The following is a 16,446-nucleotide window of genomic DNA, read 5'->3' as shown; positions in this document are numbered from 1 at the left end:
GTTGCCAGCGTTCTAAGGCGCACAACTTGTTAATTATAAATGAAGAATCCTTTCATCAGAGCTCACAGAGAAAGTTTCGGGTCTCATAAAATTTAAAATACAGCTAATTTTTAAGGACAATTAAAAAAAACCCTAAACTAAAAGCTAACTACAAGTCAGAACAGTGATATAACAAGTCAAAGTGTGTGGACTTTTTAAACAAAGGCCCAAAAAGCTGAACTTAGTATCTGTATTTTCATCTCTGCATTTGGCTGCAGAACAAATGGTGGAATTTCATAAAACTGTGTTCATTTCTTCTGGGTATTTCCGTGGAAATCAGACACAACCCAGACAGGCAGGATTGCTTGCTGACTGAAACCTGATCTGTAAGCAAGCTAATTTTGTTGTTGCTCGTTTATCAACCAAAAGCTTTGTTTGAAAAGCATCTCTGCTGCCAAAAAGCCTGTGGTACTGAGAGGATGAAAACCACGCGCCGTGAGATTTTACATCAGAGGATTTGACAGGTATACTGCAGGTTATGAAAAGGGTGGAAGCAAATACGTTTGATTGACTTTTGAAACCTCAAACATGTTTTATGGTTTGCAAATCCAGACAGATTATCTAGGTTTCTAATTAAAGGTTAAAGGTTAGGGGTCAGAGGTTAGGGTGCCACGGTATCCAGCGCAACAGGAGTTCAGACTGTCCCCCCTGCCCCCCAGGGGTCAAATGAAAAAAAAAAAATCACTGCCATCTTTTTTTTTATCCAATAAAATTATTATTATTATTATTTTAAATCTAAAAATGACTGAAAAAACACAAAAATTGATTTTTCCTGCTCTTTTGTACTGACAATTTAATTCTCATGTACTGACCTTAAAGGTTGTCACAACGATAAATGCGCACAACCAAACTGATGTTATCACATTATCAGCCAGAATGACTGCACACAAGTGTGTAATTTAATGTACATGCAGTGTGTTTCATGAAATTATTTATGCTCATTAGCTGCAGGGATCGCAGACAGATGCTCCCCTGTGGAAAAAACAGTACAGAAAGGTCAAATAGTTCACTTTAGGTCACTGATGGCTTGGTGAAGCTGATGTCTCAGTGCAGTGAAGGGGAAAAGGAGGAGGCTGACAGATGTGGCCTGATGTCTGACAAGCAAGACTAACTGCAAATTACAATAATACATACATGAAAGAACATTACAGTCGTGACACATATGACACACACACACACAGTCCACAGTACACTGTGTGTGTGGTTAGCGTTTGAGGGGGAGATACTGACAACGTGCGTGAGCTCGTGCGTGTTTGCTCACCCTCTGCCCTACTTTCTGACTGTTGATGCTGCAGAAAGGAGGAGAGGGAGTATCCCACAATGCCACGCTGCTCGTCCCCTGGGCCAGATGGATGGATGGACGGACGGATGGATGCTGCAGTTAGTTGTGGTACTGCACAGACTGAACGTGTTTATTGACGCCGCCCTCACGGCAGCTCGCGCTTTTGCAGTTTTTAAAACCTGTGTCATGTCACAAAGATTCATATGCCCAACTTCCGGTCATGTTTTTTGAAAAGTAAATCCTTTGCTTTGCAAGGGTGCAACTGTTCAAGGTTCCGTTTGTTCAAACATAACGTGAAAAAGCGTCAGCCAGCGCTGATGCTAATTTATACACTGCACATATGTATGGCATTTCTGAACATGCTGTCTCATCATTATGAAGAATGATTTCTGTTTGATTTTAGACTGCAAGTCATAATTAATTTACTTAGTTATGGGACCAAATCTTGGTCTAAAAGATTTCAAACTTGTGTAATGATGTTTCTAAATAATTCCAAAGTCTGTACATTGATGTTAACACTACTATTAATAATAATACTAAAAACAATTCTTACTTGTAAAGTACTTTTCAAAACGAGTGCTTCACATATGGCAGCAAATTAAAAACACAATCGAAATTGCAGGAACTTGATTGTGTTTTTAATTTGCTGCCATATGTACCAGTACAAATTTCTACATCATTTTACGTAGTCACTTCTACAATAATCCTCTGTTCAATCGTAATTAAAAGGCGATTTTAAGGAAACTGTCAGCTTTTATTTTGAAGTTTTAAGGACACCCCACTTCCTGACGGACGTTTGTAACTTGACGTAGCTCGTTCCCAGTTGGTCAGGGGCTCGTGAGGGCATTTCAGTCTGTTGTTCAGGCGGCTGCGCGTGCTGCCGTACCTGGCTGCGGTATATAAAGGCGGTCAACGGTCAGAAAGAGCAACGGTTAAACCGCCAGCAACGTTAACGTTTTGTCGTTCGTCCCTCCGCTAAATCTTCCACTTCTCTCCACCACTGGCATCTCTGCCCCCCTCACTAGCCGGGGGAGAGAGGGGGTCCGGCACGGGGCGAGACAGACAGGAGGACCGACCAGCATGGACCCCCAAGCGAAGGACCGCACCAGCCCGGCGGCGGGGGGCTTCAGCGGGCGCCTGGCCTCCCTGGGAGCCGACGGGGGCGACTCGGAGTCCGGAGCCGGCTCGGAGGAAGCTGCCGTGGGCTGCTGCAGCGACACATTCAGCAGCCTGCCCGACATGGAGCAGGAGACTCTGGAGGAGAAATTAAGAGGACTGGCGTTCAGAAAACAGACCTCGTATCGGTGAGTGGAGAGCTGCGGGATGCTGGGGACAGGATGTTGTCCAGAGGAGGATATGTTGGTGTGTTTGTCCCTTTGTGCTAATATTTCATTTCATATTTTCCCATATTTTTTATTGTACATGTTATGAGCTAATGCTATTGACAGAATTACGTGTAGGCTAGCTAAAGCTTCTAAACACACACACAATACAGAGACAGGGGGATTATATTAGACGTTATTTTGCCAGTTTAAAAGCTGAATTGTTAAATAGCTACACCTGTGCTGATATAGTCGCTGTGGCTTGTCCAGGTTAGCCACGTTATGGTCACCATCGTGCTGTTAACATCCTCAACATGACACTGATTAACACACACGGAGCAGCAGCAGCAGCATCTCGCCCCATCAGTGATGGATCAGAACAATTTTGCATACACAATAATGTGAGTGTGTGTGTGCACATTTCCCTATGGTGTTGTAGCCCCGTTGTGTTTGGGGGTGGGGGAGAAACAGTATTGATTTGGGGGCAGTGTGTGTGTGTGTGTCTGCATGAGTGTGTGTGAATGCCAGCAGCAGCCTGACACCCTGGTGCGACTGGCAGCTGCTGTTGATAGTGAAAACTGGCCAGAGACCAAGCACACACACATTCACACAGCAGTTTTGGTTGTCAGATGTCACTTTCAGGAATTCGTGGCATGTTTCTGTCTATGTATTAATCTGTCTATTTATCTATATCTGTTTTGCCTTTGTGAGTGGCTCTGTCTGTGCATATGTGTCAGCGTCTGTACTGGAAATTATCTGCATGTGGAGGTCAAATCAATCATTTTAACTTGTTTGTTTTTGATCGATGTATTTGTGTGTGTGTGATTTGGGGCACTGTGGCAAAGTAAAGCAACAGTTTATGTATCCAAAACCTGCCAATATCCATATGGATTTAATGATCAAATCAGAGCTTTAGAAATAGTTTTGCACAGTGATAAGGACCTATATCTGACTGTCACAGTTTATGGTTTTAATTTGGATGTTATCTTTATGCATTTACCTTAATTTCAGGAATATGTGGCAAAATGAAATCTGTATTCTCAGATTTATAAAGTAAGGCTGTATTTGGTAAATACATTTCAGTTAAACACGAAGGGAGATTCCTGTCAACTTTACATGAAGCATTTTATTTCACCAGTAATTAACACCACAATCAGATTGAATATGCATCATGTAAACACGTTAAAACACAATAAACTGGCCCATTTGGGGAGGAAATTCATCTCATTTGAGAAAGGGGTGGTACAGTATAATCCTATTACAATCCATTTGACAGATGGTAATATGTCCTGTTGAGTATTATTCTTTTTCTTTCTGGAAGCTCCATGTTCTTTGTAAACACCCACTTGTGTTACATGTAGTGTGTGGCGTAGACTTTTCCCAGCAGAGAGTCACCACTCTTTCACTTTTGTTATATCATCATTTACTGGGTGTTTCCTCCCTCTCGGTGTTTTCCCTGGGGAAACCATCTTTGGCTAAGTGAGGTTTCCCGGAGATTGTGCATCAACGGGAGTGCCACAGCCGGTTCGCCCTCTTCAATTTTATAACTGCAGGAGTGGGTTGTTCTAATAAAATGGAATGGGCATATTGTGCACATCAGAATCCTAATCCACTTTATTTAATCTGGCGTAAAGACTGATGTGAGATGAAGAATTCTGTACAACCTGTAGGATATTTTGAGGTGCACTGATCAGCCTGTAGCTGCAGATACTCTTCCAGTTCATTGCAGTAAACTCTGACTGCAATATTAAAATACAGTCAAATATGAATATTTGCAAGAAGTAAAATGTTTGCCATTGACAATTGGCACAGATAAAAAGACAAAAGGATGAGAAGAAAAAATACCAGGGGAGATGGAAAGAATATTTTCCACCTATGTCACCCTGTGCTCTGCAGCCGTTTCCCAGTCATTTTATTCATCACTCGTGTACTGTAAATGGCTGTCCACCACAGTGTATTTGATGTAATATTAATGAAGAAAAGCTTTGTTTGCTGCACTTACGGTGAATTTACCAGAAGACTCTCACTTATTTTAGATGGAGATTTTCTTGGCAGTCTCACCACACAAGAGATTTTAACGTGCTCTATATTACAATAGAAATAGGCCCGTGGTTGTATTGTATTTTAAATCCTCAGCAGTATGTTAATTGTATTTTAGCAGTGTATGCACTTCTTTACCATACATGACAATTGCAGCGGCGTGCAGGGGTGTAGGATAACATGCCATGTGTTGGTGTTGTTATGACCTTTGACCTTCATGGGATGAAGCTACGGATAATCTGTAAATTTTTCTCTTCACGGAACCAGGCATGTGGAAGAAATGGCATTAGCCGGTCAAGGGAGATGGTTTGTATGACGGTAGTTTACATAGCTTTGAAGTGGCCAATGCCAAGAAGTGAATTACCATATGTGGCAATATGAAAGAGCTGAGAAATGATGCTGTTGGACATCAAAGGCAGAGTGTGTGTGTGTGTGTCTCTGTGCATGTGTGCATGCTTTTGTGCGTGAGGTTGCGGTATTGTGTGTTTATGGCAGCGTAAGGCACGTGTAACTTATCTGCCAGACATTCGTCACACTTTGTCTGTGTGTGTGTTCCCAGAATACTGTCCCTCCTTTTATCTATTCTTAGATGTCTGCCTGCATGATAGTCCTTCCTCAGTCAGAAAGACACTCACTGTGTGTGCATCATGACAACCAGTTAGTCAGCATACCAGCTAGTTTGTAAGACATTACTTCAGTTAGCTGGTCAGTCAACCAGCTGGACACTGAATCTGTAAATGAGTTAGTGACTCAGTGAGTTGTTTTTCCAGGCACTTACTGCCTGTCTGTGTCAGTCAGTTTGATTTATTTAGTTTAGTCATCTACAGTACCAGAACTCATAATACACTATAAACCACTACAGTACCCCAAGCCCATAAAACACAGCCTGAACAGAGCTCCTATTGTGTTTGTAGCATCATAACCACACATGTACTCAGACCTGAACTCACAATCAAACAGTTTCATCCCCGAACACTTTCTAAAGCCCTAAAGCAGCCACTGCATGGTTGGATTTTTTTTTTTTAAATGACTAATAAGTTATCAAGACAATTGACAGCTAACATATTGTTGACAGGCTGTTTGACTGATCAGATTGTTTCAGCTGTAGTTGCAAATCAATAAGCAGGATTGATTTATTGGTTCCATGTGATGAAATATTTTATTCTGTAAGATTTTGAATTTTCTGGGTTAGCCAAACGACGGCCGGTCTTGTCTCGTTGTTTTATCCATTAGCACAGACTCCAAATGACTTAACCAGAAAATGAAAAGCCTGCCTTTGGCCGCTGTAAGACTACACCATGTAACAAAACAGCAAATACATTTATTTTCCTTTCGTATATGTTTCCTGCTTTGAGTTTCCCATCCAGTTTTGCAGAACCTGAATCCACTTAAGGACTTTGAGAGCTGAGGTTTTTTTCTGTCAGTGATTGTTTGTTTGTCTGCACATAGATTTATTTGTCTCACTGTCAAACGCTGCCCCTGGCTTCCTCTTTGAACTCAAGATATGACAGCACTGTCAATATTCAACCTCGGACCATTCAGAATCACTCATGGTGTGACCAACTTTTATAACAACCTGAAACCTCCACCTGGCAAACCAACCAGGTGACTCTTACCCCCAACTCTGCCGCTAGAAAATGCCAACATTAGCTGTTTGGCCAAGAGGGAAAGTATAAAGAAACAAATGCTTTGTTTCATCACCCAGCTTATCATGTGGTGAGATTTCACCACCGCCTTCGTGGGAAATGGTGCAGAAACAAACTGCCACAGGACAGGATGTCGTAACATTATCCCTCCACTATTTACAGCCCACTTCACAAACAACAGATCACAATAAGTGCTTGTCATACCACAGTCCAATAGACTTTAGGGTTTCATGCCTTCTTAGAGACAATATACAGTAGGGAATAAAGACCGGCGAGACGCATGAAAAACAAGAAGAGAAGAAAAACATAAAAAGATATGAATGTATCTCATGTTGCTGCCGCTGTGCACCACCTGCAGGGGTAAACAGTGATCAAAGGCCTCTCATCGTCTGATGCTGCCAGAATATAAAACTCACTATTCAGCCTTCAATTAGGACAAAATACAGAAGGGGGGCGGGGGTTTACAGGGAGGGATAAAAAAGATGGAGGGAGAGTGGAAGAGAAAGATAAAAAAGGGCAGTTTTTTTTTTTAGCCAAAGCCAAAGGTGTGTCATGACTCAACATGTATGAAAAAGTAGGAGAAAAATCATGACAGGGCAAAGCGACAGATTGGTGCTGACGCAGTTCAAGACAATTACTTTATTACCCAACGGAGCAGTGATACATCAGGTGGGGCAATAAAAGTTTTTGGGCCGTAAAAAATAAAACGTCTGCTGCTTATTGATACTGAACTTTGAGATGCCAAATGTTTTAATGATGTAGCCAACGTTATAGCATTTGGTTTTCTTTTAAATGAAGCTATGCGCGTGAAAGTGTAAAATACAAAAACATGTTTGAGATGAGATGTAAAGTGCTGTCTACATCAGATTTCATAGGCATCCTTACCTTTGGGCTTGTAAAGACATTCATGAGTTTTTTTTTTTTTTACCTTGCGATCTGAGTCCGCAGTTGTTTTATATAAACAGTGTGGTCAACAGCCTATAACAGCTTAAAGGAAAGAGATAGCTCAGATTTAGAAACCTCTGTAATGTCATCCTGCTTACAGTAATTGTGTAACTGAGCAATACATCACAGTGGTCACATGGTCAGAGTGCAGTACAATAGCATTGGTTTTCCCCTGGGAAATTAAATTTGAAAGGGCAAAACAGAAGAAATACTCATTATACACAACAGGGGACAACATTCAGCACATTTACTTATTCAGAACAGTCACAGTGGAGTTACTAAGGACAGCAGTCATCACAGAGCAAACGCACAGATCATCTTTTTATTCCCCTGGTACAAAGAAAAGGTGTATCAGTTTTTGCTTTTAAGTGTTTGGTATCATTCACACTTTAAAAGGCCCATACAGCGGGAGGGTGCACTGCAATCAGCTGTCAGCACTGAAATATCACAGTCACATCTGGTATATCATGCGTTCGGATGGAACCAGATTTGGTTCATGAGTCAATAATCTTTGGTCTGGAAACAGTTTCCATTACATAGTTTGTCCAAGCGTTTGTGCTCTGACAAGTTGATTTTATTTATTTTTTTAGCTTTAAAATTGCAAAATGTTCTGCTCTCAGTGTGTATCTTTGTCATAAAACCAATCTAAAGAATATAACTTGTCTAAGTTTTATATGCCAACAACAAAAGATATTGGCCCATATATCTTTAAACTTCCAAATATTAATATCAGTATCAACCTCAAAAATCGAGTTTCAGTCAGACCATAATCCCCATCAGCTTTAACTGTAAAACACTGTGAAAGCTGCTCTGTAAATACAGTTATTATTAGTTACCTTTGCACAGATGACCAGTCACTGTGTGAAGTGGATCTGAACGGCAGATTGTCAGTTTGGGAAAGTTACAGAATGATCTGACACAGACCACCCCCCTAATCCGGTGTCAGAAAGGGGGGTTAAGAAGCCAGTAGACCATCTGACCATCAGCTCTGACGCAGTGGCTGGTTCTGTTAGTCTTGTTTTGTTTCATGTGTTTTACAGCATAAACTATTACTGAAGCTGAATATGAATTTCCTTTCTTTTGTGGTTTATGGTAATCCTGTTGATGACATGATATAAACTCTTGTTTCTCAGAGTTTTGTTCCGCTGCCCTGTTTGTTCATATTCCCCTCATGACTAAAGTGGGTCTAACAGATAAAATCAGTAAGGAGTGAGCAGTGAGAGCTTTCACCTGAACGCACCTCACCTATACACTCCTACAGTTTACAGTGGAAAGAGCTGCTCCCTTAATGTTTTATACAACCAGTGAATGAGCTGGTTTTGCTGCACAGTCTGTGTTAAATTCACTGGAACGATTGGATGAGAGTCTGGGCAGCTTAAAGACACTCATACATTTTTAAATAGATGATCAGAGCACCAATTGTTGATGAAATACAAGGCTCACTGACACAATTTTCCCTCTCTCCTCTCATCCTCAGAATGGATGAACAGATATACATGCATATTTATGATATTCCTTTCCCGTTAGGAGGAGAGAGCGAGTAAGCTGGATGCAAGTATGGATAATTCATAATACATAACAGGTCAACAGATACCATTTATGAAAGATTAAACCAGTGTATCATTTTTGTGTGTGTGATCTTTAGATTTTTACCTTACATGGGCTATAAATCCCAACAATGCTGCTGTCAAAAAAAGTTGTTCAGTTAAAAGTCAAAAGTTAATTACTGGTTTGGTCCACAAATAGTGAGAATATAGTGAAAAAAGGTTGTAATTCACATTGCTTTCTTTGTGTGGCCAGCAGTTTAAAACTCAAACATCTTCAGTTCGCTATCACAAAGGCCTAAGAAAAACAGGAAACATTCACATTTGAGAAGAAACAGTCTGTTTGGCATTTCTGCTCATAAAGTGACGATTAATTAATTATCAACAAAGTATGTAATGCAGCCATTGTTTCAGCTCTCTTGCCTCTGACTTTATACAGTCCAGTGAGTCAAATTAAAAGAAAATGAAATCACTGTCTAAGGAATGCATGTATCTATCACCAGTTTCCTGTAGAAAGCTGAGCCTCAGAGTTTTCAGAAGTGTTGATAACTTTACCCATGAGATTTCTTTAAATTTTCTCAAACAGCCATCGTGAGACTGCTCTTGAAGTGTACTCACACCTAAGCATGTAATTTGGTATGTTCGCTGAAAACAATGGATTGAGTTATTTTTTTCTTTCTCTCTGTACCCACACATATTAAAGGCAGACAGAGGCGGTAGCGCATCCCTCTCTACCTTCTCTGAATAACGTTGTTCCAGTTGGCTGGTGGTGTGTTTGTTTACACTTATGCATATCAATCATTTTCTGCTGAGAAGAACAGGAATGATGACGTCTGGTTTTGGAACAGACTTCTTTCTCTCTCTCCTTTCCTAGCCTTTTCAGGAGTGTTTGAGAGTGCGAGCGAGTGTGTGTGTGTGTGTGTGTCTGTGTTAGGGGTTATTTTGCCCATAATGCAGTGTGCTGAGGCATTAAGGGGGATTGGCTGACAGGAGCTGCTCCTTATTAGTCGTCTGGCTGGCTGTAAGAGGCTTTTCCTGCTCGGAAATGGAGCTAAAAAAAAGAGGTCAAAAGGCAAAAACAGAAGAGAAAAGAGAAGTAGATCTTCTTGGTGTAATGGACACAAAGAGGAACCTTGTTGAAGAGAAACCTTGATGTTTTGAAGCTGAGTCAGTTACTTCCTTCTCCATCAGACTTGTGAAAGGAGGTGTGTGTAAGACTTCAACTAATATATGTGGCCTCTTGTGGCCTTTCATTTTTAACAAGTGACGGCGAGTGTTGTTCTTTTTGTTGCTTTATTAAGTCTAACTTCTCACTGCGATCGATTTCTGAACTTACACTGTCTTTCACTGGCCCCAAGAAGAAACTGTGTCCGTTTGAGCCACAGATTATCTAATCAGCTAATCGCACCGAATTTGCTTTGATGGAACAAAAGCCTGTTGTGGTTTAGACCACAGGACAGGACACCCTCCCTGTCTACGCTTCCCTGCCACTTTATATACAGTGGACGTCTGTTTACATTCCCCACATGTATAGGAAAGAGGCACAGGCCTGGAATAAGCTATACATTTTATCAAGGTACAACACAATTCAATGCACTTGTTTCTTGTTTCTCGTTACAAAAATAACTTGCTGCACTTTACTTTAGTTGCACTGAAACAAAGTGTTAATCATTGAAAACAACCAAAGCTAACCAGGGAGCTGTTTGTGAGTGTGGCTGGATGGACTGCTGACTGAATGATGGACTGAATGATTAACTGATTGACTGACTAACTGGACTGGATTACTAGCTGTTAGTTAGTCTCCTAGCTGGAGGCGCTGGGTTTGATCTCCTGTGAAGCCAAACCTTCTCGTGTGACTTTTATTAAATATACAATATTTATTACAAAACTCACTTTCTGGTTTGCATGCTTGCTGGCTGTGGCTGGATGGTGGGTAAGCTAAACCAATTATCTCTTTTGATTACTTTTTATTATTAAATCAAGTTTATAAAAAGCCTTGTGGCTACCTAAAGGAAGCAGGAAGGAACACAGGTACACTTACAAGTGGTTGTTTAGTCACAGAAACTAAAGGAATTGAATTTTGGCATTGATTTTATTATTTTTTTTATTGTTTGATGTTTCTTTTAGTTTATGCCTTTGGCTTTTTTGTTTTAATCTATATATGTTTACATTAGTAAAATGATGGGAAACAGAAATGCAAGTAGAAAGGGAAGAAGGGTCCACAGGTGGTGTCAAATCAGAGAACCAAACAAAACAAAACACAGCTCGCTAAATAAAGCATCATTCAGAGGAGCACAGGTAAAAGGAAACCTGCTTCTTGAAAACCACTCTGGCAGTGCCCTTAAACAAAACACATGGGGTGGCACTCACCTTGAAAGGAGCGTACTCTGGAGGGATCAGCAGCCATGTTTTCCTCGTATGCATGTGTACTTTTAAAGTAGCACCTCCCCTCATCTCACCAACAAGCCCATCTGTCTCGTTTGAGTCGATAATGAACCTGTGGAGTCGACTGCTGAGGTGACACTGACTCCATCACTGCGACTCCAGCTCTTATATCAGTGTCAGCTTGGTTCAGTCGCATGGCACATACATGCATTTGTGTTGCCAACGAATATACAGCACGTAACTGTACATAAAGGCAGTTAAAGGAAAATATTATTGAATAAAAATAATCTGCAATGGTTAAAATACACATACATGATCTAATCTGATCTGTTACTTGATTAACAGAGCATTTTAATAATCCGTTAATTGTTTAGGTCATTTGATTTTGCTTTAAAGAGATAAACATGGCTACTGTTTTGCACTGTTATATTTTGCAGAATAGATTTTTCAGAATATTCACTGTGTAATTCTTTGTAAATGTTTGGAAAAGCACACAAGAAATTTATTCCAGTATCTTGGTAGCAATTGAAGAGGACACTTTCATCCTCCACATTCTTCCCTAATTTTAATTGGCTGCCTTGTGCAGTATCATGTTTTTCACCTCTGATCCTTTCATTTGTTTTACTCTCCGACTTTTTATTTTCAGCTAGTCTGCCAGATGTATTCTTCAGCTAAGAGACTGACAAAGTGGATTTTTGTATTTTGATTTATTCTCATTGCTTTATTGTCTGGCATAATCATCTTTTAAATGTATTTCAAAGGTTTTGATGGATGGGAGAGATCTGCGGCTCTGATGCCAAATGGTTGTGCTGACTAATTTGGTGAAGCTCACAGCCAGCTGCTCCATCAGCTCCACATCCAACGAGTGCTGCTTTCTCAGAGGAGATTTGGGTTTTATTCTGTCTGGCTTAGATGTGGCCAATTTTTTTTCTTTTTAAGTTTTCTTTTCTTTTCTTTTGGCAAATGCGAACATTAGGACTGCAACTCAGGATTATTTTCATTATCGATTAATCTGCCTGTTATTTTCCTAATTAATCAGTTACTTGTTTGGTCTATTAAATGTGAGGAAATTGTGGAAAATGGCCATTGTTAGCTGTGAGGCCAAGAGTATGTGTTGAGATGGCCAACAGTTAAAAAAATATATTTAATTTACTGCTGTACATGAGAAAGAAAACCATCAAATTATCACATTTAAGAAGCTTAAACCGGAGAACTGATTGTCATTTTTGAAATAATAGTTCTAAAAAAAATGAATAGTTACAGCTCTAGTGGACATTTAAGGGGATGTACCAGACTCTGGGTTATACTAAGGTCAGTCTTTCTGTTTCTCTACCAGTTACTGTACATCTGCATGTCTGCCTATTTATAGCTTTCTGTCAGTATACTCATCCACATACACTACCGTGATCGTAAACATGTATGTGCTTCACGGATTAACTCAGACCTTTTTGTAGTGTCTCTTGTCTGTTTGTGTGTGTTCATATGTATGTGTGTGTTTGTGAGTGTGAGTGTGTGTGTGTGTGTGTGTGTGTGTGTGCAGGTAGGATTACCGTCACTGATCATCTCTCAGCACTCAGAAAGATGAGTCCCCACTCAAACTCAAAGCTCTCTCTCATACATACACATATAATAACACAGCTCTCTACTTGAATAATAATATTTTAGTTATTAGTTATATTATTAGTTTTACTCTTTTCCTCTGCAGCTAAGTGTTTCCATGGCTTTTTCCGGTTTGCATTTTGTCCCCGACTCGAACAGATGCAAACACACTTGGTCGCCCACACACACCAACACACACACACGACCCAGCAGACCTCAGCTGCAGAGACACGCTATAATTAGTGAGACAGCATCTTTATCTCGCTCTCTCTTTTTCTGTGTGTGTGTGTGTGTGTGTGTGTGTGTGGACTAATTGCTCAGGTTAGATGAGAGTCATTAGTAAATGATTAATTTTATTAGGCAGCTGTAGCCTGAGGTTGCAGAGACAGTACTTTTACCTTTCCTCTGTTTATACTGTAAAGATTGTAGATTTTTTTTGCACATTCATTAATTCCCCCGTTTTCTGCGTTCACATCCCTCACTAACAAAACCTCTTTCACTTTTCTCTTTCCCTCTGCCTTACTTTCCTTCCTTTCTTTCCCCCTTTTCTTTCCGCTTGTGCCCCCGATCTGTCTCATCTTCTTTTATCTTTCTGTCTCTATCTGTTTCTCATTTTCTCTGCTGTCTTCTCTCTGTGTGTGTCTATTCTAAGCAGTAAAGGTCAGGTACAGATGCACAGCGTGAATCTGATGCCTCCCCCACATTACATGCTCGCTCTCACACACACACACACACACCTATACATACACACACACAAACACACTGACAGACTGTGTAATTATGTAGGTGTCAGAGGAAGATGTGAGAGAGAAAGAGGGAGAGCACGGGTGAGGAGAGGGTAGTATCACTCCCATGTTCTGGCTGTGGTTCATGACATGTATTAAGTGATTGTAGAGTAGGAAATACATACAGCATTATCACGGCTACTCTGCAAGCGTGTGAGTGTGTGTGTTTGCATATCACAGATCACAGCATCAGTACAACATGATGGAAAACCTGGATGGAGACTCATTGCTCCTTTAGTACCATATGGAAATTAGCATTGGGAAGTTTAGTATTATCGAAAACATACTAACTTAGCTGGTAGGTACGTGAGGGTTCTCGGCTTCTAGTTCACAATTGGGTCTTTGTTAATTCGAGGTTTCTTTGTGAAGCACTTCCTTTCCATTAAACAAAGCACTGCCAGGGCGCCAGCTTCAGTTAAATGATTGTTACACTGACTAACATGATAGTTGTGTTTAGCGCTGCAACGATTAGCCTTGGCCCTGTGGCCACTGTGGCATCCCTACTGTTATGTTTTTAAGCCATAAACAGTCAATGGACACATTCCCTGACTGACTGAAGTACTTAATTCAGTTTCCCAAAAATAGCCCTCAGAAGTTATTAAAAAGTATTCAATTAAATTTACAAAGGTCTTGAATCTCGTGTCTTCTCTGCTGTAGGCAGCAATGTTGGTTCTAAAATGTTTTTGTGTTTGAATGTGGGCTGTCAGGAGACGTTATACAGCTACAAACTAACAGTGCGATTGTTGCAGCAGTAGATTTTACTTCAGGGAGCTGTTTAATCCTTTTTTGTGAAGTTTCAGTCAGCATGATCAGGCCTATAATGCTTTAATGAACCTAAATGAATTAGTCATTTTAAACTGTTCCACTCATCTGGCTCCAGGTCCTGTTCATTTCATTGATTGTTTCATTAGGATTTATTGTCGTATACATTTGTAAAATCCTGAGGAATTATGTTATAAAAAATAAATCTAGACCATTTTGTCACCACTGATATTTTTCATCATACTGGGTAGACATGGGTATTAAATTTCCTGTTTTGATTGTGTGGTATTAGGACAGTCTGATAATATCTTGAAGACTGTGAACCCTGCAGAAGCCCCGTGCACAGAAGCTGAAGGTGAGGACACAGTCATAATTTCGGTTTCACAACCAATTGGACCAATCGAGACGAGTCTACTCTTGTCTCGGCCAGTTAATGTTGACAGTGAGAAGTGATTTCTGATTCAGCCACTGCTCTTTTGTTCTCGTTAAGATTATTTTAAACATCAGTTTTTTACCACTGGAATAACAAAATGTGCGTGTGAGACTAATAAACAAAAATGGCTGAGAATGGCAAACTAATGATAGTCCTGATAGTCTGGTGGTTTGTCATGATGATCCTGGATCTGGGAGTATTCAGTCCTGTGTGCCATGAGCGAGTGAGTATTATTATACAATCAGCTGAGCAGGTTTCTGTGCTGCTTGACAGCTCACCTGAGGTTCTCTCCACTGTGTTATAGTACAGCTGTGTATGTCGGTGATGATTCAGTGTGTTCCCAGTTTGACATACACTTAATGTGACGTATACCTGTGTGTGTATGTATGTGTGTGTGTGTGTGTCTGACAGCTCAGACAGACAGATTTCAAAATGTCCCAGGAAGTGGATTTGGTGAAGGTGGAGCTCATTTTACACTTCAGGATAAAAGAAAAACTCCAGTAGTTTTTCTTTTATCCGGTCCCTGTTCATTTGCCTGTGATACTGAAAGCAGATGTGTTTTTGCCTTAGTTTGCATTTGTTAACACCCATTTGCATCTGTTTGTGTCTTTCCGTTGTCTGTGTATGGATTTTGTGCAGCCTAAAGTTTTCCTCGCATTCAGTTTGAGCACACACGTGGAAGCATTCGTGTGGGGAAATCTCACCTAAAGTCTTGATGGCTGAGTGGTTTCACCTGCCCAAACATGCAACTTTCCATAATCCCAGCACTCTGCTCCAGGAAGGTTTGGCATGAATATGCTGAAGTTAATAACATGTGAAATCCAGTCAGTGGCCTGTCATGGTGCTTTATAAGAGGTGTGATCCCTGAATGATGTAGCATGTGATTAAACTGTTCATTTTGTTTTGTGTTATTTGAAATCTATATCTCATTTTTTTTTTACCTTCTCCTTGTTCTTCACACATTGGCAGAAAGTTAAATCACCACCTGCAGGGTGTGTGTGTGTGTATTGTTATTGACAGTTCATTAAGAGAGTGCAGTATGTTTTTTTTCAGGCACTAATGTCTCCCGTGGGGTTGGCATTGACAAACTTGCCAAAGCAACATTACCTGGCAATTACAACCCTGTCTTCTTGTCAATAGTTTAGCGAAGCTAAAGGGGCTAATTGTGAATGGTTTTAATAGTATTCCATAAGCCTTGTGACACATCAGTCTTTGTTCAGTTTGTGACAGTCGCAGCACAGACTTAGTGTGAGTTGGGCCACCTGCCTCTAGAAAGGATGTGTCATTACAGCATATTTTATGGGTCTTCTCTGGGGCACGAATTTTCCTAAAGCTTTAACACTTTTGGAGGCTTTAGTCTGTCTTTGCCTTTTTGACAGTAATACTTTCACATTACTCCGCTGGTTTGTGCTGGGCAGGTCGCTAAAAACCCAGCTAGTGTAGCATCCAGTCTGCCTAACCCAAAGAAGAAGAAGAAAAACCAGAGCTTCAGTAAGGATGTGAAATTGACGCTAAACACTTGTAACACGTCTGCTATTGTTGTTGCTGAAGCAGAGACATATACAGTTAAAAAAAACAACATAGCAAGTACTCTGTGTGTGTGCGTGTGTGTGTGTGTGTGCGTGTGTGTGTGTTTCAGCAGTATGTCGAGTTGACACTCCACC

At 40.5% G+C, this 16,446-nt stretch overlaps 1 protein-coding gene across 4 annotated transcripts in view; it reads left to right on the top strand.

The window, feature by feature from the left end:
- The first annotated feature begins 2,186 nt into the window (after positions 1–2,186).
- dgki (diacylglycerol kinase, iota) overlaps positions 2,187–16,446 on the top strand; it is a 53,637-nt gene continuing 39,377 nt past the window's right edge. For all 4 annotated transcript variants that reach the window (XM_041030203.1, XM_041030204.1, XM_041030205.1 and 1 more), the window contains exon 1: positions 2,187–2,625. In XM_041030203.1, the coding sequence (XP_040886137.1) occupies positions 2,402–2,625 (224 nt within the window). In that variant the 5' untranslated portion in view covers positions 2,187–2,401. The remainder of the gene's footprint in view (positions 2,626–16,446) is intronic.

Source organism: Toxotes jaculatrix, chromosome 22, assembly GCF_017976425.1.
Source record: "Toxotes jaculatrix isolate fToxJac2 chromosome 22, fToxJac2.pri, whole genome shotgun sequence".
In the NCBI taxonomy this organism is placed as follows: Eukaryota; Metazoa; Chordata; class Actinopteri; family Toxotidae; genus Toxotes; species Toxotes jaculatrix.
Note: the sequence above shows the minus strand (reverse complement) of the source record. Positions and strands in the feature narration are given on the sequence as shown.